The sequence below is a fragment of the Mchenga conophoros genome, linkage group LG8 (assembly GCF_057382185.1).
Source record: "Mchenga conophoros isolate Kocher_MC1m ecotype Shallow Benthic linkage group LG8, M_conophoros_male_GT1.1, whole genome shotgun sequence".
In the NCBI taxonomy this organism is placed as follows: domain Eukaryota; kingdom Metazoa; phylum Chordata; class Actinopteri; order Cichliformes; family Cichlidae; genus Mchenga; species Mchenga conophoros.
Window position 1 is genome coordinate 20,730,111 of NC_140533.1, and position 26,157 is coordinate 20,756,267.

The 26,157-nt window shown below is 42.7% G+C and overlaps 1 protein-coding gene across 9 annotated transcripts in view; it reads right to left on the reverse strand.

Annotated features, from left to right (window-relative positions):
- Positions 1–1,515: 1,515 nt before the first annotated feature.
- The window catches only part of LOC146568676 (C-terminal-binding protein 2), a 97,937-nt gene continuing 73,295 nt past the window's right edge, over positions 1,516–26,157 (reverse strand). For 8 of the 9 annotated variants that reach the window (XM_085284870.1, XM_085284872.1, XM_085284868.1 and 5 more), the window contains 8 exons: positions 23,522–23,676; positions 19,662–19,806; positions 16,959–17,165; positions 10,940–11,154; positions 7,809–7,939; positions 6,050–6,177; positions 5,485–5,602; positions 1,516–3,794 (listed from right to left, as the gene is read on the reverse strand). In XM_085284870.1, the coding sequence (XP_085140996.1) occupies positions 3,614–3,794; positions 5,485–5,602; positions 6,050–6,177; positions 7,809–7,939; positions 10,940–11,154; positions 16,959–17,165; positions 19,662–19,806; positions 23,522–23,676 (1,280 nt within the window). In that variant the 3' untranslated portion in view covers positions 1,516–3,613. Of the gene's footprint in view, positions 3,795–5,108; positions 5,184–5,484; positions 5,603–6,049; positions 6,178–7,808; positions 7,940–10,939; positions 11,155–16,958; positions 17,166–19,661; positions 19,807–23,521; positions 23,677–26,157 lie in introns of all 9 variants that reach the window. The other variant, XM_085284867.1, reaches the window with a different exon arrangement.

Genomic DNA, 26,157 nt, shown 5'->3' on the forward strand with positions numbered 1-26,157 from the left:
TTAATTCCCACTGTTAAATTCGTTGTTTGAATTGGTGACGCCACACACGCACGATTGCTTTTCCTTCCTGTTATAGCTGAAGTCACTGGGTGATGGTGGATCGGGAATGTTTGATCGCACACAAGGACACAGCCAATAATGTTCACATTGTGCACCCACATCATCTAAATATAAGTAGGATCACTGCAGTATGGAGTTCTCTATAGTGCAAATCACAGTTAGTTTTAGAAGCATGTCATAAACTGTATATAAAAGATGGCTTTAGCCTCGGTACCATCACTTATTGGTTAGTAAAGTTATGTTGTAAAGGCTCAAATTGAATATTTACATCTTGGCCATCATGGTGCTTGATAGTGGGGCTAATTTGGCCAAGAAAATTACACATTCAGGACAAGATGGGCCCCACATTAGCTTTATCATCATTTTTAACTCGGACGTGGGCCGTAATTTGCAACGTGCAAAACAACAGTTTAGACAAAATTAAATACAAATTTTTATTAAAGTTTAAATTTCTGAATAAGACTTTTAATATTAATTAACCTGCAGGGTTCTTTTTGTAGCCAAAGAGTTTCCCCCTGCTGGCAATATGAAGAACTGCAGGTTTAAGGTACTTTTCACTTATGTTCCATACATTCATCTTTTATATACAGTCTGTTATTTTACCCCCTCAGCAGTATTGTTTAAAACTTACAGAATTACTAGATCAAGAGAGGTTTATAAAAACAGACCTTTTTTCCCCCCCCCTCCCCTTTAAATTAATTGTTCTGGGACTAAACAATGTGAGATTGTTTTTGTTTTTCATTCAATAAGAAGTTATTTCTTGTAGCCCCAAATACTGGATTTCATTCTATTTCAGTATTGTCTTCATCCCCCCCCCCCACCACCAAGTATTGGGGCTTTACACTTGTGATAAAGCCCTGATATTGTGATTTTTATTTTATTTTATTTTTTTCATAATTATGAAATATACACTTGCTGATCACTTTATGAAGTACACCATGCTAATACCGTGTGGACTCTTTTTTTTGCCTTCAGAATGACCTTCATTTTTCATAGCATACAATTAAAATTGTATTAGAAACAGTGCTCTGAGATTTTGATCATATTGACATAATAGCATCACACAGTTGCTGCAGATTTGTTGGCTGCACGTTCATGCTAATCTATGATGTGACTCTCCCATTCTACCACATCTGAAAAGGTGCGCAGTGAGATCTGGTGACAAGCACAGCAGATTGTCACATTGAGAAACAAGTCTGAGAAGACTTGAGCTTTGTGATATAGTGTTATCCTGCTGGAAGCGGCCATCAGAAGATGGGTATACTGTGGTCAGAAAGGGATTGAGATGGTCAGCAGCATTACTCAATAATAAATTGGTACCAACAGGATCAAAAAGTACCAAGAAAATATCCCATCACTCCATCACTGATACAAGGAACGATGGATCCATGCTAGGAATTTGGTGTTATCATCTAAATGTTGCAGCAGAAATCAAGACATGCAAACCAGGCAACATTTTTCCAGTCTTCTTCTTCTGTTGTCCAATTTGACAAATCTTCAAATTGTAGCTTCAGCTTCCTGTTCTTATCAGACAGACACAGCACGCATGTGATCTTCTGCTGTTGTACGCCACCTGCTTCAAGGTTCGATGCGTTGCGCTTTCAGAGATGCTCTCCTGCATGCTCCGTGCACGATTAATGCACTTTCACCCAGAGAAGTGCCACTCACCTTTCTTCTCTACTGTACGGGGAAATTCCCAGTAGATCAGTAGTTACTGATATACTTACTAAAATCACCTTTCTTCTGCATTCTGCTGGGCCTTTGAAGGCCAATCTTGACTGTACATGGCTAAATGTGATTATTTTCTTGCTGTGACATTTGCTGAGTTAACAAACAGGTGTACCTAATGAAGCGGCCAGTGCATGTACATGACAAGGGAGTAAACTTGTTTTACATGAAAATCAAGAAGTCAGTACAGACGGCTGGTTCTCAGAATCGTATCTTTATCTTTTTTTTTTCCTCTTTCTTTTTTTTTTTTTTATTTGAACTGCACTGAATGCTAAATGTTCACCTTGTACAAGAAACAAATACAAATACTCACACTAAAAACAAAAACATACTGCTGGCTGCCTCTTCTGCTATTGTTGGGACACTAAATAAGAGTTTCAGCTATTGCTCTTACAGAGTACAGGATGCCCCAAAGAACCTGGCCTTCATTAGAACAAAGGAAATATTAAGGAGCAGGTAGAGAGGGGGGATCACATAGGACTATGGTTATAGGAACATTTAACTAGGCAATACGAATCTAACAGGACTCCTCAAAACTCTTTAACACCAAAAAAAATGTGTGAATGTGTCCTTTTTATAAAAATACCACGATGGAGAGGATGATGGAGAGAAATATTCAATATTCAGACGAACCAGATCAGTCTTTGTGTTTTCTTTTTTTCCTTTTATAGACAATTATTTTGCGGGGGGGAGGGGCGGGAGGAGAAACAATATCTGCAAAAAAAAAAGTGTTATTCCTGAGTCATTAAGAAACCATGCTGAATTTAACCCTTTCCTGTCTTCAGTGTGAAATGTGCTCACAGAAGGGACTGGGTCACCATGTCTAACAAGACTGCCATTATGATTAGTTAGCCATCAGACGCTTCTCTGGAGAGAACTGGATGCATCGCTGAGCTTTTAGGAACTAAAAGTACAAAATAACTTCTTTTCAAAAGCTTCAGCTGCAGTTACGTGTTTAATGAATGGCTTTACGTTAATCACCAACTGCTTTAAAAAGTAGTAAGTTGGAGACACTTAAAACTCAAAAATTCTCACACTGTGTACAAGTGCCCTCTAGTGGTGAAAAGCTGGAACTCCAGCTGTGACAGGTGTCAAATGTACCACTGCCAGGAAAGGGTTAAAGCCCACTTTTGATTACTATAATTGATGAACAATCTTTTTCTTTAATTTGATAAATATATATAAGCTGATAATCCATTTTTAGTCATTCACACTGATGATAAAAAGAAAAAAACAATATTAATAATAATTCTCTTCTGAGGCATAATTGGGGGCCTAAATAACACACACTTGTTACACATTGAGGATTGGAGCTGGGTGAAGAAGAGGCGGGGAAGATTAGGAGCGCTGTCAGGGGTCATACGATCCAGTAACGTATGATGCCAAAGGTTTTTCTTTTTCTTTTTTTTTTCTCTTGTTCAGTTGGTGTGTTTAGAAGTGGGCTTACATTTCCCATGAGCTCTGAGGTGGGTGGTACGGTGGGGGAAGCTGAACAGAGTCTCATCGGGTAATCCCGGAGCACTAAAAACACTGGACTCTGTGTCCACAATCATAGGCATGTCCCAAAGAAAGACAAAAATACATCATCATCAAAGAGTAAAGTCGGTAACTGAACCCAAAGAGACAGAGAGTAAAAACTAAAAGGGTTAAAAGTACAAATTTCCCGGAACACTTCTTTTGTTCCCAGTTGCTGGCTGGATTTTTAGCAGGCAGCCGCTTGTGTCGTTTCACTGTCTCTTGGTCCCAGTTGGTCAGTTGCTTTGATTGGTTGTTTCTGAGTGTCAACAGGCCGGATGAGATGCTGCCGTATGTATCCTTTCTGCTGCTATTGCTCGGTGAGGTGCTCTCTAGTGTCGCCGTGTTTAGAGGGCTGGTTGGGCGATGGGGCCTGGGAGGGGTGTGTACCAGAGGGCAAGGTGTGGGCGATGGGCACCCCACCAGGCACCATGCCCTCTAAAGCCCCTGGGATGCCGCCCGGAGCCACTCCAACCACACCTGGCGGGTATCTGGGGAGGGAAAAGGTCAGAGGTTAGTGGTGCCGACACGAGCCTAACCCCCACGTACAACCGTGAAAGACAGGATTCTGTGCAAAGACCTCATCATCTAGTGAAACTGCTGCTTCTTTTCCACCTTTTCAGGAACGTGTTTAAGAGTTACTTAGCTTTCAGGCTGAATTTTCAGATTCAGAAAGGTCCAAATTAATGTGAATAAAATTGGAATTTCTTGTCGTTTTAATATGTCCAGAAAAATATGCAGCCAGATTAGACTAAACATGAAACAGGTGCAAGATGGGGAAAGAGAGGGAGACTCAACAGATGGCCAGACAAAAAGAGTTTTTGCTGTTTACTAACTTTTTACACATCAAACAATTTAAAAAAGACATTAATTACTTCTCTAAGATCAGAACCAAGTTGCGGAAGCTACCAGGCTTTAATTTCATAAAGCTAGAAGCAATGAAGGAGCGGAGGTAGAGAAGAATCCATTAAACTTTGGCGTACATCTGGATCACATTCCTTAAAACAGGACGTGGGCATTGGTGGAGCATGAACTCTCCAGGCGATCTTCCGGTTTATAGAGATTACATTAATCAACATACTTTGGAAAGTATTTCTTGCCTTGCTTATTGATTTGTTTCTTCAGCTTAGATTAAATATGAAACTGTTTCAGTTTCATTATGGTAATTAAAATAAAAAGGCAAGATACTGTTTGGTCTATAAATGCACATAATCTGCTCATAGCTCGTAAAGTTTTAGTGCCTAATTTAAAGATGATTGGGTCATAATTTGATATAAAAAGGAGAAAACACAATCCTCTCATGAAAGAAGCAGCACATGTTCTATTTATCAATGAGCCACATATTTTTCTTTCCCATCATTTTTCTTTTATTGTTTTAAAAAAATGCAGTTATGCAGTTATCTTAATACTTCCTGAAACACAGACTTCCTGAGACTGTTTGGTGGAAAAGAGCTAATATGTCACATTAGTTAGGGGGGGAAATGGGTGTGGAAATCACAGTAAAATCCATCAACCAGAGAAGGAGAAAATAGCTGGAAAGAACATTCCCAAATACCTATAAGAAGGAAACCACGAAGCATGACTCCATCCATGGAAGTGCACCTCAGTGGTTTCATGTCATGCTTTCTGTGACACTCAAAAACCCACATTCACTGCTACCCATCTCTATTCTGTGTTCATTCAAACAGGTAAGTGCTGAAGGGGAACTACAGGAGGGACACACATCAGGTGAGCTCAGGAGGTGAGAGGGTCTTATATCCAGGACCTCCAACCGGAGGCTGTTGGCCCCAGATGATCGTATTTACCTGGTCCTGATCTAGGCATTAATTTTGTCTTGGGGGATGCCGGTTGTTACGCCTGGAAGAGTTTGGTTCACTTGGCTGCGTGAAAGAAGCACATGGAGGTGGAAATGCTGAGATCAAGAATGGCGAAGAGTGGGACAATGTGGACAGAATTTATTTCTGCTGCTAAGGGGAAGCGTTAGCGGATGAGATGCTAGGCTCTACAGGAGTGGTGAACTAACCTATAAAAACCACCGATCTATCAAGACATCTTTTACAACTGTATAAAGGCGGAGCAAACGAAGGAAATTGCTCTAGTTTATGATACTTTAGTGTAGCTCACAGGTGATAAAACTGTTGTTCTTAAAATGAAAATAATGGCTGTATTTTCAGTCCTTACCTGTAGGCAGCGCCATTATGCTCAGGGTGAACGCCTGGCTGATCCATGACCGCCCACGGTGCCGTAGTGACAAAGAACTCCTTGTTGACGCAGTTTCGTAGGCTGTCAGGGATACGGCCTGTCACGAGACACGCGTTCAGCTTAAAAGAGCTGCATAAATCTAACACACTCGAAGGCTACGACTTGTTACAGGGCATGAGCGGCCAGGCTATGCAAAGTGTTAATGAGTTCAGACTGACAAACATATCAGGCTTAGATACACAAATGCAAATTAGGACCATTTAACAATCAGTTTTTTAAATTCTTTTTTTTGGCCAGGGTGGCGGCAAGGCCAGCCCCCGAGAGCCACTCTGTGTCGTGAAGCTAAGGATAACATCAATTAAGAGGTCCAGATCTAATAAAGGCTGCCGAGGGTCTATTGAAGTGGAAATGTGACATCTGGGAAAGAAAAGACGTGCAACAGGTCACGCGGGAGACTGCACCGAGGCGCGGGCCTCCATAATGAAGCCGTGGATGTTTAGTTTCGATGGATGTTGGACAACAAAATTGAAACGCGGCGGCTTACCGGTGATGGCTCTTCGGATCTCGGTAGCTGCGGCCTCCCTCATTTCCAGTGAGGCCTGCTCGCTGTACCAGGCTGTGTGTGGCGTGCAGATCAGGTTTGGAGCATCTTTCAGTGGGCCCTGAGCAAAACTACAGCACACAGTCAAATTAATACAGTATGCACATTTTCTCCAACAAGCACATGATGACAGAATTATATTAAAACTAACATCAATAACAGGCTGTACCGGATGTTGTGGAGGGCTTCACTAATTAACTTATAAAGAAATACAAACGTAGAATTAATTATTTTTATTTTGAGGCCAATGACAAAACATATTCTTGTATATCAAAACCATCTGATACTGTAACTATTTCTTTTCCTTTAAAAACTATTTGTGTACAGTTTACATGACAGTTGTCTGGAAATATGGCCAGTGGGGTAAAATGTCAGATCCTGTTATTCACAGATGCCACCATCTTCTCTTCCTGCTGCTTTGATACTTCCTTTCTGTCAGCCTCTTTCCTCTCAGGAGACTCACAAAAACAGATCAGCATCAACTCCCTCCTCCCCCTCCATCATCCTTGTAACACCTAGCCTGGTTCTCTGCGTGTAAGCTTTGCAACGCGTCAGCAGCGTCCTGAAATCGGTGTCATGCCGCGTGGGATGGAGGTCCAAAGTTATGAAACGCTCCCCCGTTGACATGCTGGGTTAGCGGAGCATGAGTTCCAGATTCATCGGGTTCAGTTTCAGCCTTCTTGAGCAGCCACTCAGCTGAGCAGCTGTCCAGAAATAATCAGCCTCCAAACTCTCTGACTGCCCCCGACGCGTGAACAACACAACACCAGTTACCCGCTGAGACGGAAAACACGGATCTTAGGATGGTGGAGAAGTGGGACGCGTACCAAGCTGTTTGCCTTCTGATGAAAGCAGTTCATAGCTCAAAGCTAAAACACGGTGTCAAATCATAAGGGGAACAGGTGAGCTTTGGGAAATAAATCTGAAATTATTTCATTTACAATTATTTCAGACTGGTTACCCAGTGTCACCAGTATAGTTCATGATGAAGCTGTTACCAGATTTTCCAATTATTCATATCACCAGTACTTAACTGAATTAATTTGTTTATAATTGACAACAAAAGCAACAAGTGTCAAGATGTCATTTGAATAGTTATTAAATCAATTCAGCAGTACTTGTAACTCATTCATTTGCCAAAATGAAGAAATTATAGATTTATTGATTATACTTCAAATTAAGCTGTACACTTTCACTCTTAATTAGCTGATTGCATGTTATGACACACTTACTGATGCCTTTTCACCTAGTTTTGGCCTTTCACCACTTTGCCCCCGGCACTTTCTCACGAATAAAGCGTAAGGAAAAATGTCCAAGAAGGTCTGTTTTAATAATCCTGTATAAATATGGTCTTTTCTTGGGTTATCGTTGTGTTTGGATACCAAAAAATGGAGATTATTCACCTCTTTTTGCACCTCTATTCAAACTCAAGCATACACCTGTACCTTTAAATGTTTTTAACTTGCTCTGACAAGAATAAATCCAGCTCTCCATCTCCTCAATTCTATTACACACAGGGCCCTGAAGGATCCTTTTAGAAGCACATGATTTCTCTTTTATCTCATTATAACTATATCTGCCATTGTTCCTGCCTGTCTGTCTATCTCTTAAAGGTTTTCTGTTTCTTTGTCTTTCCCTTCCTACACACCCATCACTTTGCTTGCCTATATCTGTCCAGGATTTGGCACATGTGTGCATTTACCTGAAGGGCTCGGTCTCATGGACGTCTAAGGCAGCTCCGCGTATCCTTCCCTCCTTTAACGCCTGGGCCAGAGCTTTCTCATCCACCAGACCTCCCCGTGCAGTATTGACCAAGAATGCACCCTGACGCATCTGTAGTGCAAAAGGCATGCAAACACAAACAAGTCAACACTAGGCACAGATGAAGCCAGCTTTTTTACAGCTCATGTATGGACTTTTGTGTGTATGCCAGCCTGGCAGGCAAATGAATGTGTTTGATCTAAAAGAGAGCATCAATCTGGATTATATGTCTTAAGACATATTAAACAGGACATAAATTGAGAAGAAGGAATAAAATGGTGACATCTCTGTTTCACCTGACACCTGAAAGATCTAGGAGACAGAAAGGCAACTGGGACAAATGCTGTCAGATGTGGGATATAGAGCAGGCTTTGTTCAAACCAAGGAGATGAAATGAAGGACGAGGGATGAGCTGAAAGATGAAGTAGCACCGCCACCCCTTGCTGCTTACCGGGGGGGGGAGAAAATAAGGCACAACAAAAAGTGTATGAGGGAGGAAGAAGAAAAAAATCAAATGAATATGCTCAGAAGAAAGTAATCCCTTAATGTTGACAAAAGCTGAAATCCAGGGGCATGAAAAGCCTTTACGCTGGCAGGCAGTCTTTTATTAGGCCTTGGTGGTTTTGACACACAGAAAATACACAAACATGCACACACACGTTTCCACTTTAAACGCTAAGAGCCACTGCCAAATTCTGGGTGAGGAAAGACAGAAAAGTGTTCTTTCATTGCAGCACTTAAGAGGCAGCTGAGAATCTTGTGCTTTGGAAAAGACACAGAGTTAACTGGGTTAGGCTATTACCCTACACCCACTCCTCTTCATCTCCTCACATACTGTAACTCAGGAAGAATGGAGCGCGAGGGACAAGACAAAGAGAGAGAGAGAGTGTGTCACAGTGCGGGGTGATATTGACAGAAGGAAGATGCGTCCCCAGCTTGTGCAGTTCCTCAGCTGCCCTGCAGGTGTCACCCCAGGCAGTGCCTCAGAGTGCAGTTATTGACTCAGAGAGCAGCACTTTCCCCTCACACTGTGCAGCCTAGTCGATATATTTGCTGTAGCCGTGGGCTGGCACTAATTGCATTTGACAGAGCAAAGGAATGAATTTGTGTCCAGCTTAAGATAAAGAGCAGGGAATGTACAGGCAGGAAGGCTGCTGCTGTTTCCAGTCCTTTTTTTCTTCTTCCTGCTTTCTCTTTCTGCCAGATATAATGCTCTTTAGGACAGACACTAGGCTGACAGAGTAATAATATACCAGCATCTCGACTTGTCTACCTGCTAGATAGCACCGCATTAAGCCCACATCAGGTCACAGCTGTTCAATGGGATGTTCAGCTCTGTCTGGGTGACACGTGTGCGGGCGACGCGTGTCTGTGTTTGTTTTGAGCAGAGGTGGGACCAAGTCATTGTTTTGCAAGTCTCAAGTAAGTCTCAAGTCTTTATCCTCAAGTCTCAAGTCAAGTCTCAAGTAATGTCAGGCAAGTCAGAGTCGAGTCTCAAGTCACTGGTGTAAAAGTCCGAGTCAAGTCTCAAGTCTGAAACTTTGAATTTCAAGTCCTTTCGAGTCTTTAAAAAAAAAAAAAAAAAAGCATGTTGCAGTTATGCTAAATGTAAATATTAGACCATGTAATTTTAAAATCTGTGTTTTTCTCAACACATGACAAAATAGTGAACTTAGAAAATATACACAAATTGTAAAATTGCACCTCTTTAAAATGCAGCTCAATTAAACCTAGCTCCAAGAATAATTTTCACCGACGGTTCTGAGATAAGCTGCATGTTATTCTTGGATGCGGTTGTAGGACCAGCTTTAAAATCGCATGACAAAAATATCATACATATTAAAAAAAACTGCATCACCAACGTAGCCTGGACAACATTTGCTAGTTAGATGAAGTCAGCTATCTCATTGTAGCATATTTATATGCATATTTATAATCATACGGTTCTTGGAGTGAGTGCATACACTCATGAAGTTTAGTAACTTCAGGTCACTGCAACAAGCCCAGGTACAGTTTACCGACGGATGGGTGCAGGACCTTGAAACGCACCGTGTAGAACGAAAGACCATCGTACATATCATAAGTTTACCAGTCTCACAAATTGTCGTCATAAATACACATTCGTTAACCGTTTATTAATAGGACCTTTGAGCTCAACGGTAATTAATTAGTAGTGGAAATAATTTCTGGTAGCATCACAGAAATGTAGCAGTGACAATAATATTGTATGCTGTAATCGTACTGGGCAATTAGTGATACAAAAAACCTGTTTTATCCTGTGAATAAAAGTATATGTTTTTGTCAATGTACCATAATAACAGAAGCGAAACGCAATATTGTGTCAGGACAATTCACTATTTATGCACAATAAATAAAGGAGCATAGCACGACAATTTCTGTTCAGCGCCAGACTTGCTTGTAACCTATATCACCAATTATGTTAAGAAAAATGACGCATTAACTACAACAGCAGACTGACCTTTGTGTAAATGCTTGGAGCAGACTAACCTGTGAGCTGGAGTGTTCTGGGACGTTATATTTGGTCTTAGAATGGCTGCAATCCAGGCCACCCGTCGCCTCTTTGTTACTTCGGAAACATGGCTCGAACAATTTCTCTTCAACGACGTAATCCGATAACAACCGATCTCTTTACCCGTCGGCTTCCCGTGGCTGTCATGCGACCGGCTATTGCAGTTAATGATACAACAGCTTCTTGACATTTTTGTGTTTCTTTTTATCGCTGTATAACTGATTTTAATTGAAAGCCTAGTACCGCTTGCCACGAGTTCCCAGAATCCTTTGCGGTTCTACCCGTGAATGACGTCACATTTTCAATCTCTATATAATATGCATGTTAAATTTTATATTTGGGGTAAAATATCAAGTCTTTTCAAGTAAACCGGTTCAAGTCCAATTCAAGTCCCAAGTCATTGGTGTAAAAGTCCAAGTTAAGTCACAAGTCTTAGAACATTTTTTCAAGTCAAGTCTAAAGTCATAAAATTAATGACTCGAGTCTGACTCGAGTCCAAGTCATGTGACTCGAGTCCACACCTCTGGTTTTGAGTAATGCACCTGTTTGATGGTGAAGTCGTTGATGAGGTGATGGTTGTGTTCGTTCAGGTTGCAGTGCAGGGAGACGCAGTCGCTCTGGTAGAGCAGGTCCTGCAGGGTGTAGACGCGCTGGACGCCCAGCGAGCGCTCCAGGCCGTCCTGCAGATAGGGGTCGTAGAAGATGACGTTGAAGCCGAAAACCTTGGCTCGCACTGCAACCGCCTGGCCCGAACGACCTGGGGACACAAACAAAGAGTTTATAAAGTTTGTCAACGTGCTCAAAGACACAGAGGGATTTCTCGTACGTTAACAGAGCGTGTCTTCTCCAGAAAAAGCCAGGCAAGTTCAAAAGTTGCACTGTTAAATACCAGTTCACTGATCATTTACATGTCTTGTTAACTATTAACTCTTTAAGTAGTCTTCCGAAATAGTTCTCCAGGCTTCTTAAAGGACATTCAAAGCTCTTCTTTGGATGTTGGCTGCCTTTTGTTCTGTTCGCTGTCAAAATAATCCCACACTGCTTCAGTAATGTTGAGGTCCGACCGCTCCATGGTTTGTGTGTGTTTTCTATCCAGGTATGCTTTTACTGAATTGGCAGTGTGTTTCGGGATCACTGTCATGTCACAAAATTAAACTGCTCAGATGCCTTCCAGATGGTATTGCATAGTAGCCAAAATTTGACGGTACATTTCTGTGTTCATAATACCATCAATTTTGACAAGATCCCCAACACCACTGGTTCATCTTGGTTCATCATACCATAAGACCTGTTTCCAGTTCTTGTGTAATTTGTCATATCTCAGCCTTTTCTGTTTCCCTTGCTTAAGTCTTCTTGACAACCACCCCTTCCATTGAGACCATCCCAAAAGGTTGATTCTGATCATCTGGATGTAGCGTTTTCAGTGGGTGAGTGCACGATGACTGAAACTAGCACCACTGAACAATGGGCTGGGAGGTCAGTTGTTGATCAATGGTCATGAGAATTTGCACATTAATGATCAAGGAACTGACCTCCCAGCCCATCGTTCATTCAGTGATGTTAGTTTCAGTCATTGTGCAATGCACTGTTTATAAGGTTGGGGAAACCTGCAGTCAGCTGAGACTGAAGAAGTCACTTGGATGAGTGACGAAATGTTTCTCCCACTGAAAACACTACATCCAGATTGGGATTTACTTACTTGGATGATTGAGCATGCATCAAGACGTATTAGACCATCTACTAGTTTGTAGACATGTATCAAAAAGATGTAGGACGTAGAATTGCGTCCGCAGTGTTTTCTATCTAACATTCACACTCCAGTGAACTCATTGGGTTCAGTATCTTGCACTCACAATATCATCATGCAGAGGAGGACCAGGGATTGAACCACGAATCTTCCAATTAGTATGGGAACTCCACAACCTTCTAAGCCACAGCCATCCACCACTCTAACCCTTTGAAGACACACTGCAAACAATGCAGAGATATAAGTTTTTGTCTTATAGCTCTTCAGAAACCACCTTGCCAATCCAAAAAAAGGGGGGAATAGGTTTTATTATTGTGATAGAATACTATTGACAAACTGCCTAAAGATACAATTTAAAATGAGTTCTTTGCTAAATTGAGCACTGATTTGAGTGCTTTTTTATGCTTGAACGATAAAAAAAGAGAAAATAATCAAGTACAAGTTCTGACCTGAAAATGAGCGAAAAAGAAGCCAATGTCTAAAAAAAACTTCACAAAAAATAAACCTTTCATTCTTCTAATAGTAACAGGATGTCACTTGAACATCTTTCATGTTGCAACAGCCTTTTCATGTCGGCTTTATTATATTAAAGTTGTGAAAAAGGCTACTTTTAATATCACTAAGGGAAAAAAGGCTTACGATGAAGACAAGGAGCTATGATGAAAAAATTAAAAAACAACAAGAACAAACAAACAAAGGGCCTCATTCACCGTGTGTGCTTTTTAATTTGTGCACAAAATAAGCACTCAAACAAAAGTCAGGTTTGTGGATCGTGCAAAAGCAGCCAATTTTACTCTTACTATCATGTGCACGTTAGAGAATCACTGTAAATCAGCAGGTGCACGCACGTTACTTGCAGTCAGCATACTTCCGTGGCCCCATTTTTCTCTATATAAGGAAACGTGTTTGCCTAGAGGCGGATCACAGAGAAAGCTGTGAAGCTGTTCTAAGAGAAAAAAGGTCACTTAAGCAAAAAAAAAGTTGTGGACTGAGGAAACATAATGTCTAAGGTGGAAACTGGAAAGGCACACCAAGAGACTCGGGTTGCAATCACTGAAGCGGTAAATACTGAATCCTTGACGCACAGACCGTGACTTAGATATAAGAAAAAAGCTTAAGATACAAGTTTATGGAAAAAGGAATAACCGACCAGATTATACAAACATCCGTAAGTAGGACATTGTTGAAACAGTGGCGAGGTGACGGCGATGACGTCCAGCAAGGATGAAAGGCAACGGATTTGTGTTTATTTTATGTAATTGGCCACTGCCTTAATAAATTAAAGGTTTTTTAAGTGTTTTAAGTCAGTTTTAACCTGCTAAGCATTTAGTTAAAACATGTATGTTTATATTTTCTAAGTCTGAGGCAGCTCTACGTTCGTTTGCCGTGCACCAACCACTTCAGGCACGAAAACACGGATGGATCCCGGATTTGTGAGTAAAACATTTGTTTGTGCTGATTAGGCACACGTTTGTGCAAACACACTGTTTGTGAATGAGGCCCAATGTGAGGTGAAGTTGTGAGACAGTGAATCAGAAACTGAATGTGCAGCATTCGAGCCTCTCCCTCTGTCTCTCACAGCCATTTGTTGTGTAGGATGCGAGTATCCACTCTGTTGGCTGGAGACGCCAGTTTCTGCTCTGCAGCAGCAGCTGAGAGAGAGAGAGGGACAGAGTAATGGAGAGGTGGATGTTGCTGCTCGTAAAAAGGATCGATAAGGTCCTTTACACTCTCAAGGTCCCCTCTTTGTGATCGAGCATTATATCCTGCTCTTACACTCCACAGCTGAGGAGAATCACTCCTTCTCTTCTTCTCCTTCAATGTCAGCCGATAAGAGACGTGCAATGCTAAAGACCCAGATATAGCTGCAGCTATCGCACAATAAAACTACAAATTTTGCGATGATCACAGTTGCGCACTTTACTTTTCTTCGAGTGATTCATCTGTCCATTTCTTTCTGCTAACGTTACTTTTCCTAATTTTCACAGGCCACGTTTGACACAACACAGAGCGTGGGTGTGAGCTGCTGTAAGTGCAAGCTAAAAAAGCGATGCAGACAGCAGCAGTAAAGGAATCAATTTTTTAAAAAGATTTTTCTTGTCAGTTTGAAACAGACCAGGTCATCCTGCAGCTGCAGTACGATGTGATTTACTAAACCTTTTGGAGCAGCTGTGGAAAGTTGGATCATCACTTCTTCTGCAATGATTTCTTCTGCCTCTCTGATTGTTGGAAAATGTCTGCAAAGAACTGGGTTTAAAGAGAAACTAGATCTACACAATCTTGATTTACAATGAGATCAGTTAACAGCTGAAGTTTTTGGCATCTAAAAATACCTCTAACTTTGTTGCACTGGGAAAAAAAGAATTTGTATTTTTTTTGTGCGGATTTTTCCTTTAATATGTCAGCTCCTCTGTCGTCTCTATTTCTAAGCCTCGCCCTCCCGTCCCACACTTATCAATGCCACATGCAACGAAAACCAGGGGGTCTGCCACCCACTCAGGTGGATCTGAACATTTTGATCTCTGTCATTTCACTCTCGACTCGGCAGCAGATGTTTGCTTTGCATTGCAAATTTTTCTGCTGACAAAGGTTTCAGATTCTGCAGTAAAACACGAGGCTGAAGCACCAATTCTTGAAATCAGCCCTGTCTCACCCAACAGTGAAGAGGCAAACATGGTGGCAATTGGCCAAGAGGTCAACGTTTTTTTTTTAAAAAACATTGTTTCAAAAGTCCTTGTGCACAGCAGGCAGATTATCTCTGTTTTTACAAAAGGAACCAGGCGACATCACAATATCACTGGAGATATTTTCCATATTCTGCAAAGAGATGCAACAAGTGCAAAATCCAATAACGTGCAATACGGTTATTTGTTCTCTTTAGCTTTCAAATACTTGTCAGTTGTGTCTGTGTGCAATTTGGCGCAGGCGGGTAGTGCGCAATCGTCTGAAAACAGCTGCCTGCTTCATGTGGAGATGATACTGATCATAGTGGTGAGAGTGAACTAAACCTAATCACTCAAATAAACTGGTTTGAGTGATTAGACTTTTCACTGTGAGCAACTTCAAGATGGATGTAATGGGATTCTGTTAATTAAAAATTTAAGTGAGTACAGTTAGCATAGAAAAATGTGCAATTACCAGAGGCTGTCAAAAAGTCCTTATTTACCTTGCGATTGTGTCTCTTAAAACATGGAAGCATAACTTTGGCGGTTGGATATTCAGTTTTTATGTTTCCTTGACACATAATCGGCTAATGTTGCAGAAATATGTGGGAAGGATTAGACTTGGGTAATGAATTCCAACATTTTTTCATCGGTCCTCATCTGCATCTGCTGCAGTATCAACACTGTCTTTGCACGGCTAATTTGATTTGACCAACTGGAAATGCTAAATATGCAAGTGGAATTTTCTTTGTTTTGAATTTGCTTTGAGACGTTTCAAGAGAAAGTAATTATACTTGTCTGCAATCACTTTTAGTATAAGATGCAACATTTAAAAATATCATTTTTAGGGGAATATAATGTGTTAAAAATGTTGTTTTGCATTTAGTAACTAAAATGGCATTTCAAGCTTATCACACTGAACCCTGATGATCATTTAAGCCTTCATTCATATAAAAATGCTGATTAAAGGTATCTTAGATGTCTCTTCCCAGACTAACATACTCCCCAAATTCCAAAGTTGAAAATGAGTTTTTTATCAGATCAAATTTAGTTGATAGGATTATCCTGGATATTTACTGGAGGTAGATAGGCAGACCACAGCTACTTGGTTACATTTACATATGAGAAATAACAGAATAATTCACAACTAAAAGGCTTGAACTTATTTTTGAGAAGAAGATCAAATGGTTGGTTGTTTGGTACTTCAAGTCCTCGAGTCTACTGTCACCCCAGAGCTAGAGGGGTTTTTTTTCAGTCTGTGTATTTGCCGACAGTTGTGCAGCTGGCTGAATATGCAGAGTCCTAGAAACCAACGCCAAGAGGCCTTCGATGTCCCCAACCTCCCACTGACAATGGATATTGTTTTGGAGACAGCTTGAGCCAGAAAGACCAGCAGAGGAGGCTGGAAATGGGAGGACTGGATGAGGAAGGGAGAGACAGGGGGGAGAAATCTTCCCTGCCAGGACCCGCTGTTCAGGCACAGTTAGTCCAGGCAGCTGTCTGGGACCTGTAGAGGAGGAAGGAGGTTGTGTGTTTGTGTGTGTGTGTGTGTGTGTGTGTGTGTGGGGGGGGGAGGTGTATGTGGACAGAGAGATAAGGTGGCACTCAGGAAAGGCTTGTGAGAAGACAGAGCATCTGTGATGTTGTGACAGGGCAGAGTGACGCACAAACACACACAATCACCACTAAAACAGGTGCAGAGAGGGAATCAAGTCAGAACACACACACACAAACACACAGAGGAAGAATCTAGTCTGCCATGAGGCCTGATCATGGCAGGGCAAGATGTCGAGGGACCGTGGTGACAGAGAAGAAGAGTTGAAAACAGAAGAAGAGAGTATAATAGAGATATAATGGTGAGCATTAGAGCAGTGGGATGAGAACAGTGAGGCAGAGAGAGGAAGTCAGCCCGCAGGGAGGCGAAACAGACAACCTTGAGATAATCTGTGGGACGGGCAGAGGGTGAAAAATAACCTTATCAGAGCAGGAAAACAGAAGGCACACTGAGTGGTGAGAGGATATGAAAGCACAAAAGTGGAAGCAACGGAAGGGGGAGTAAATTAAAAAAAAACATGATGAAAATAAGAGGAAAAAGCAAGAGAAGGAGCCAGAAAAAGGCTAAAAGAGGAAAGCGAATAACTGAATATTCACCAAAACCGATGAGACCCAGGGTTTCGCCACGTATGCGGGCGGCACCGGATGCCACCTCCCGGATTTGCTCCACGCTCTGGACTCGCGTGCCCTCCCGCAGAGCCTGGTAGAGCCAGGTGTTCCGCCGGTAAAGGTTGAGGATGTGGCACAAGGTCGAGTCTGCCGTCTCCTCCACAGCTGCCGAGGGAATGTTGCACACGGCAATGCCTAAAGATAGAACAGTAAACACACACAAGGCAGAAGGGTTGAAAAGCACATTAAAGACGTATGTGACACGTGAAATATGAGTACAGAGGGAGATTTTATTGTCCAGGGCGAAAAAACCAACATGGGTCACTATGATTTCTGATATTCATGGTCAGCATCTCAAGGGAGTGTGAAAATGACATCAGAATATGTCGGCTTCATTGGAGCGTGACCTCCAGCACGCATTGCAGCCGAGGATGAAACAGACCGGTGGATTTGGTGTGCCGGATTGATGTTTTTCATGTACCAGTCAGTCTACATTCCAACACTCGCTTACGGTCATGAGATCTGGGTCATGACCAAAAGAGTAAGGTCACGAATAAAAGCAGATGAAAATAGTTTCTTTTGTAGGGTGGCTGGGATCAGTCTTGGAGATAGAGTGAGGACCTTGGACATACAGAACCTGCTAGAGAGATTATACATCTAGCCTAGTCTGGGAATCTCAGGATCCCACAGGAGTAACTGAAACGTGTTGCTGGAGATAAGGACGACTAGAATACTCTGCTTAGGCAGCTGCCACCCCTAACCTCACTTTAGACAAGTAGAAGATGATGGATACGTGAATGGATATTATGTACTATAACACAGGTCATATATTATAAAAACTTCAAAGGAAGCTTTTGGTCCAAAAGTATATTTTATTATATTTACCCATATAGGGGTGATATCTTCTGTAGATCTTCTGGGTCGGGGATGAGTTCCTGCCCCAAGTGGAGGAGTTCAAGTATCTCGGGGTCTTGTTCGCGAGTGATGGGAGAAGGGAGCCGGAGATCGACAGACGGATTGGGGCTGCAGCTGCAGTAATGCGGACGCTGCACCGGTCCGTCGTGGTGAAGAGGGAGCTGAGTGTAAAAGCGAAGCTCTCAATTTACCGGTCGATCTACGTCCCTACCCTCACCTATGGCCACGAGCTGTGGGTAGTGACCGAAAGAACGAGATCGCGGATACAAGCGGCAGAAATGAGCTTCCTCCGAAGGGTGGCTGGTCTCTCCCTTAGAGATAGGGTGAGAAGTTTGGCCATCCGGGAGGGGCTCAGAGTAGAGCAGCTGCTGCTCCACATCGAAAGGAGCCAGCTGAGGTGGTTCGGGCATCTGACAAGGATGCCCCCTGGGCGCCTCCTGGGTGAGGTGTTCCAGGCATGTCCCACCGGGAGGAGGCCCCGGGGCAGACCCAGGACACGCTGGAGAGATTATATCTCTCGGCTGGCCTGGGAACGCCTTGGTATTCCCCCGGATAAGCTGGAGGAGGTGGCTGGGGAGAGGGAGGTCTGGGCCTCTTTGCTTAGGCTGCTGCCCCCGCGACAGGCCAGAGGAAAAACATGAAAAGTTGATAATGGTGTGAACTGATCCCTTAATAACTTGGGTTATCTTTAATTAGGTCTATATTTGGGCAACGTAATCAGTATTCCAAACATCACCTGCTAAACGTCAATAATAATATGAAGATACACACGTAAATATGTAAAGTCAAGATCTTATCCAGTGCAGTGTTCATAATTTTGTTCCTTTCAGCCGATATACAGGCCTGACCTTGTGGTATTACCTTGCCGTTTCCTCCAACAACACAGACTACTTTTTTTTCTCTGTTCTAACACTTAAGCACTTCTGCCTGCCCTCATTCTCCTCCTAATGTCCTCATCTCACTCTGTATCTCGGAATAACAGCGCAGTCGTCTCTAGACAGCAAAAAATAGACCGAGCCTGCTCAATCAATGGCCCCTTTTTTCTTCTCCCCGAGAACAGCCGTCATATCAGCGCCGCCTTCTCCAGGCACGATAGCTTTTGACTCCTGTGTTGCAAGGCAGAGCGCCTTCGGTGAGTGGGTGGCAGTTAGACACAGTATCTCATATTGGCAGGGAAATGGCAGCTTTGTCAACTGTAAGAGCTTTTTGAGCCACCAGCCTGCTGATATAAGCCTGGGTGGTGTTTCAGGGAGAAAACTGAACTCTTCTCCTTCCCCGTGTGTCTTTTACTCTGTCTCTTTGAACATTCTGGCTCACAGCGGGATGTCTGCACTTCATCTGACTATTTATTCAGCCTTTGATACTATTCAGAAAAAATCCATACAGTAAAAACAAGGAAACGGTATACGTGGTATTCGAAGTAGTCCGCTTTAGGGACAACGACTATTAGCTCTATTTCATCGCTGCTTTTCTTTTAGATGGTCAGTCCAATTTTAACGCTGCGATGTGATGAATCTTCCCTTCAAGATTCACCTAAATCTGATTACAGGCACCTGAGGTATCGTTTGTCATTAACAGGCAAACAAACGATCAAACAAGCAAATCAGCAGACCTGCTCCCTCACAAGAAATCAATGCGACGCGGGATAGTCGTATCAAAGGAGCACAAAACACATTAGAGCTTTGCTCAGATGTAGAAAAAGAGGCTGTTACACGAGCACAGATGTGGAGAAGAAAATGATTATGATTTAGTAGCCGCTATTTAAAGAGTTCATACCCAGCTCTCCAGCAGCCTTTATGTCAATGTTGTCGTAGCCGCTGCCGATGCGGATGATGATGCGTAGAGCTTTGAACTTTTCCAGGTCCTCTCTGGTCAGGGTGATGGTGTGGTACATCATGGCACCCACTGCCTCATTAAGCACCTGCAGACACATGTATTCATAAAATTTTGCATGACACAACTGAATGAAATGCTTTTCCCTCCTTAATCTGTGTCTTCCGTTGGCCAGTTTACTCGTTTGCTCATGCAAAACACGGCTATTAAATCCACTTGGGGATACAAGAGCTCATGACAATCACACTGTCGCATTCCTTTCAGAGATGCTGTGAAAATCACACGCCTGCCGTGACTTCCGACATTTGTGAACATTATAGATTTCACATCGAGGGGGAACTACAGACATCACATGGCCGCGAGCAACACTGACACATTGTCCATTTAACAGACCTGCACTGGAAGTAGAAACAGTCATTATATTGTTTTGCGGGGGCTCAGTTCTGCACGGTATTCACAATTGCACCAAGAGCGTTTACGGACACAAGATCTGGATAAGTGACTGGATAGAGAGGTACTGATTGCAGGATAAGCCTTATAAATTAAATAGAATAATAGAATTAAAATAGCCCCATTACAAAGAAAGTAACTAATTTACTACCCAGACTGTACCGCTCTGTATTTCAGGCTTCAAAATTTCCCGATTCCTGGGAATGTATCCCGCATTTGCCCTAGTAGCTTGTGTCTCCAAAAGTTGATTCTATTCATCTGGATGTAGCGTTTTCAGTGGGAGAAGATGAACAGAATCAACTTTTGGAGATTTACTTACTTGGATGATTGAGAATGCATCAAGACTAGTAGCTTGTGGTGTTCTTACCTGCTGTACTCATGCATTGAGTAAAATTTTAGGCTGCGCAAACTCCAGCTTAAAGATGCATGTCAGCTAAGTGTAAGTGAAAGTGGTTGTTACTTATTTTAAAGCAGGTAAAGGTCAAAACTAACTGTGCTTTTAAACAACCACATGGTGGCGTTGTTGAATCTACCTACCCAAAGACAATCCATTCAAGTTAAATAAAAAAGAATAAATAAAAACAATCTTAAGATGTACCAAGTGAAACATTTCCCAAAAAAGTCTGAATTCTGTCACCTTGGACGGGGGGGGGACAATCACTGTGAAATGCTGCTCATGCTGCTCCTCTGCCACTTAACGTGGACAAGGTGACCTGGCCTGTGATGTGGATCTAAACTATTCCCCTTCCGTATCAGCCCCGGCCCCTGTCAGCGCCTAAATAACAGCTCTACATTCACCTCCAGCCAAGCTGCATTAGCTTTCCTGTGATTAGTAGATTAGCTCTGAATTTCCATACTGCTTTTATTAGAGCAGTGTCCTGGACAGGCCTTCCAGATATTAGTTCAAGGTTAAAACACTCCTTACACGCACATGCGCGACCGGCCAAAATGCACACATACATAATTGTCTCCCTCTACGCTGATCCTGAAGGTCTTGTGTTGTTTTTGAGCTGGGGGAAGGAATCTTCTAGCCTGATTGTAGTTGATGTTAATGGAAACTCTGACCTCAGCTACATCCCCCTCTCCACTGTAACCAAACCCTTATCGCTTTAAGGATCTATCATTTCTTATGACGCCTGGACTTTTCTGACAAGGCACAAAGCCCGTGCTTCACATTTAGCCTGGCTGAGCAAAAGATAGACTGTTTCAAGGGAGTTTTGATTTGGTGATGTGCACACTGTAGTGCACACTCCTAGCTTCTAGGAGGGGGACTTTATGGCAATGAAGTCATCCCGTGAGTGATCCGCAGGGATGTTGTGCTGCTCAAACTGTTGCTTCATAAAACTACAGACTACTTAAAACTTCTTACAACGAAGGTGGCTTAGCATTTTGCAGGACAGCGTCACAAAATACTGTGAAATATGTCATAACACAACAAGCTCTGACCCCACTGGCCATTGTACCTTCAAAATCCACTTTAGCAGTGCATCGATTCCACAAAATCTTTCAATACTTCTAAAACAAATCCGTCCACACGAGATGTGCTGATTTTACAGAAGACTACATGCCAGGTCCAGCCGCTTAGGTCAGAGGGAGGTTACCAGTTTTCCTGGTTGCAGCCTCAGTGCTTATCTAAAGCAACGTGGCTTCTTGCACATTTACCCCAGTCCCCCACCTAAATAGTGAAATAGCAGCAAGAAAGCAAAAAAAGTTATGTCTTAGTGCCAAAGAATAAACAGATGTTAACCAGTATGTCCACTAAACTAGTCTGACACCTGGTTCCTCCAGTATGCACCTTAAACTGTTTTCGTGCAAGAGCCTGAACCTCCTAAATGCCCCCATTCATCCTTGTGTGTGTGTGTAACAGATAAAGCACAGCATTTAATATGTGAATGTGAATGGGTGAAGTACTTTAACAACAGAAAAGTGCTATAAATATCTATATAACCCCATTTAGGGTTTATTAAAGGATTTACTGCTTTGAAAATTTATTGTTTCTTATAAATGGAAAATAGTAAACATTTGCTGATATTGTGAAGACTTTCTATTCACAGTTTAACTAATGACGCGAGACGACAACACGCAATGTATGGCTCCCCCCCCCCCTGCATTTTAGAGATTGAACTGTTAACTGAACACAGTATCATAATTTTTCCATCTATCATCTTTTAGTTACATTAAGAGTCATTAGTTGCAAGCCCCAAGCTTAACACCTCTTTTGGATGATCACAGTCAGGCGGCGCACAAAGTAATAGGCCAATATTGACTCCCTGCCATATGGGCTCTCATCCAACTTTTACAAGCCACATGTGGTTATGAGGCGCGACGACTGTGACAAAGACGAGGGATCAGAGACCTTGGATTATGATGCTGGAGTGCAGGTGCTGCATACAGGATTTGGTCTCACTGAAGTGGTATTGTAACTTGATCTTGATTGGTATTTGCCTGTGTGCTTTATTGTATCCCTATCACTTGAGAAAAAAGAGGATTACCAGGTAGAAGACTTCACATAACCTTAGGCAACTTTCATATTCAATCCTCGGCCAATCTTTTCCATAAGATTTTTTTTTTTTTTATTGTTGTCTAGTGTATATGTACGGGAGTATGGCAGCTGCTGTCTGCCCTGACAACATTGAACTGAAACTCCCAGAGTTATCAACACTGCATCTTCGCATCCATGCTGCAGAAAGCAGAGATTGGACATTTTCAATCTATACCGCCCCTCTGGGTATCTAGACTGCAAGTTATTATTGCAAACTGCTGAATATGCTTGCGAGGTGAACATTACAATCATGTTTTTCCTGATAAGGCAGTGTTAAAACAAACAAAAAGCTACCCACTTTCCCCCCTTCTCCTCACCGCCCAAGGTCTTTGATTGAATTGATCTCTATGCAAATGCTTCTTTTTTAATATGTCCCATTTTCATAAAAACAGCGCGATGGAAGATATAGCAGCCCTCACTCTGTCTGCAGATGAAGAGATAGCACTTGGGTGATACCCATTTCTGTGGCCATATATTGTTTTGTAACCACGGCGCTGCATAAAAAGCAATAAAGAGCCTCTACAAGCCAATGTAATTACACCGCATCCCCGCTGTACGAGATTCTCTATTAGAACAATGGCACTGATATAGGCGTTACAGTCAGTGCTACAAAGTGACATTAAATCATAATGAAGCCACTATATTTTAACTGGCAGGTGTGTATGAGGCCAATATAACGCACTTCACATATCAGCGCTATAGAAAAAGGAAGAGGGAGATATGAGTGACGGGTAAATTCCGTCTCTCCATCAAGGTTCAGCTGCGATGTGGAAGACACTGAAAGTGAACTACGGTGCGTGCGTCTTCCTACCTTCTCGTGGATCTCCTGCGTGGACTGAGCATCACAGAAGGCAACGGTTGCTAAGTCTTTAAGGATGGGCATCTCCACGGTGCAATCACGCCCGTCCAGCAGGGCCACCAACGGGCGGGGATGCATGGGCCCGTTCATGATTTGAGGCCGAATACCTGGAGAGATACATTCAAGAAGAGGAAAGATTATTTTAAACAGAAAAGGTATTAAGAAAGTAGCTTTCAAAATCAGGAAAGATGAAATCCAAATAAAATATAAAATGTAACTATCACTAAATTGCAGTCTTCACTCAGTTAATCAACACTCAGATAACAATCATCTGCTGTGTGTATGCATGTGTGCACTTGTGTGTGCTGATTAGGATGTAGCAGGAAGCGGGGCTTCTCCGAACTAACAAAAGTTGCTCAATAAATCAATGCGCCTACTCAAGACTGGATTAGAAGACGGGCTCACTTGCAGGAATCCTCTGGGTCTGGCTCTCAAACGCACACAGAAACATTTACATACACTGACACAGATAGGCGAATGCAAGCAGACAGAGTTTCACACAATCATATGAAGGGGAACAAATTCCCCTGTGTGCATACTGACACGCACACTTTGGTCATTCTCTTTTACCAGTTAAAAAACGGCAGTGTGAGTGGAACCAGCTGCTGTGGAACAGGGGTGAAAAAAAAGAAGAAGAAAAGAGAAACACTGTGAGGACACCTTTAGAAATGCCTCATAAGAGCAATGCATCATTGAAATGAAGAGCATTGGAGAAAACGCTACAAGCCTGAAACAAACTCGGAAGCGACTCGCAGCTGCACTTCGGCACACTTGACAAAGTGCGTGTCGTAACTCGGGTTTCTGTCGCCGCTCGGCTCTTTCTCCTCTCCTTACTCGCTACTTTTCTCACTTGAAGTAAAATGAGTCAAGAGAAGCCGAACTCCCCAGCGGGATCGACCTTCTCACACATCCCACTGAAGAGGACGTGTCGCGCTTCGAAGACAGACAATTACCAGCCCCTGCTTCATACAATGTTAACAAGTGAGGAGCATCAATATTCATGCTTCCCTCAGATGCTGGCCTGTGGACGGAGAGACTTTAGAAGAAGCAAAACTGCTCCTTGCTAAGAAACAGCATCGCAACACTGCACAGGTCACCATATTCACCCCGACAACAAGATCCCCTGCGGATGTTTCCCTGTGACTTCACGACATCACGTTTCTTATCTAGGTTTGCTGCTAAGATCTGTATCGGGATGCTCATGCATGACCTCACTCTGTGCACGCACTAGTGTATGCATAGCTCTCAAAGTTATCCTGAAGATTACAATGACGCCATGCGATAAGGAGCAGGGTGGAGAAAGGGAAAGGAGAGCAAAGGTGGAGGAGGTCTCATTAGGGCAGTGCTCTTTGGGATTACAGCACACAGCATTGGGACCGATATAGGTGAGATAAGGAGATTTAAGATGAGATGTGTGTGTGCACAAACAAGTTAAAATGCACAGTGAGAAAAACAACAGGTGGGAGGGGAGGAGGGGGGAAGAAAAAGAGGAGCGATTCAGAGAAGAGTGAAATTAAAATGTAAAACAAGGAAGCATAAAAACAGACTAAACACTGCCTGTTAGCTTAAAGAGCTCCCAGGAGACTTATCAGGGGAGAAGAAGGCTGAAAGGAGAAGGAACACATAAACGACAGCAGAGACGCAGAGAAAGCCCAGCTGACAGAAAGCGAGCAGTCCAGCAGTGTAGCCTCTTAGGGCAGGGGGGGAGGATTGTAGCGAAGATGTCGTCTCCGTGCGCCTTCCGCCTGTTGTCATGGTGATCACTTAACAGGCTTTGGCTGCCAGTTTTAATGCACTTTATTTTTGGCACCGCCGGCATCTGCGCCATGAGTTGGGGTCGGAGGCGCAAACGGCCGTATCCACCCCACTCTTGCGGTGCAAAGGGCGGAGGAGATGTTTTCTCCCCTGACATACAGACAGCCGCCTCCTCCCCTCTCCCTCCGCCTCCTCATCTCAAGCCTTCCATCAAACGCCTCCGTTGCTTCCTACCTCCTTATCAGGCTCCCTGTTCAAGACAGCTGACATGACGGTGGGAAAGGTGAGGCTTACCAGCTTGGCTGTCGCATCTGTATGTGACAGCTTGTTGAATATTAATAGAGGCAGCTGGTAAAGACTGGGCAGCAGTGGTCAAAAACATCAACACCAAACTGGCGAGGGTGTGTCAGAAACACTCCACGAATGGTGGTTGATCGATCGAGTGAAACAAATGACTGGATTGTTTGTAATGTCATTGTAAACTGAACACGTCTGGGTTTTGGACTGTTGAAAGTTATGTAAGAGGCCAGTAATAAGTCATTTCCAAATACTTTGGCTTATTTTTCTTCCCAAAAATCACACAAACTCTATTCAAGCTTATTCTATTCAAGATTTTCTTACATGGCCACTAGAGGGCAGAAGAAAACATCTCACAACTATCAATAAAAGTTGTTAACAAATAGTCTATCATAGGTGGCAACATTAGGATTCAGCAGATGTATTTAGTTGCTGATGAGCTTTTATTCTTGCTCAGAGTCAAGGTGCAAATGTGCACTAAAGTAAAAACAATAACCTAAAACAGGCTAAAAACTAAATGCCACTTGTTACTTGTC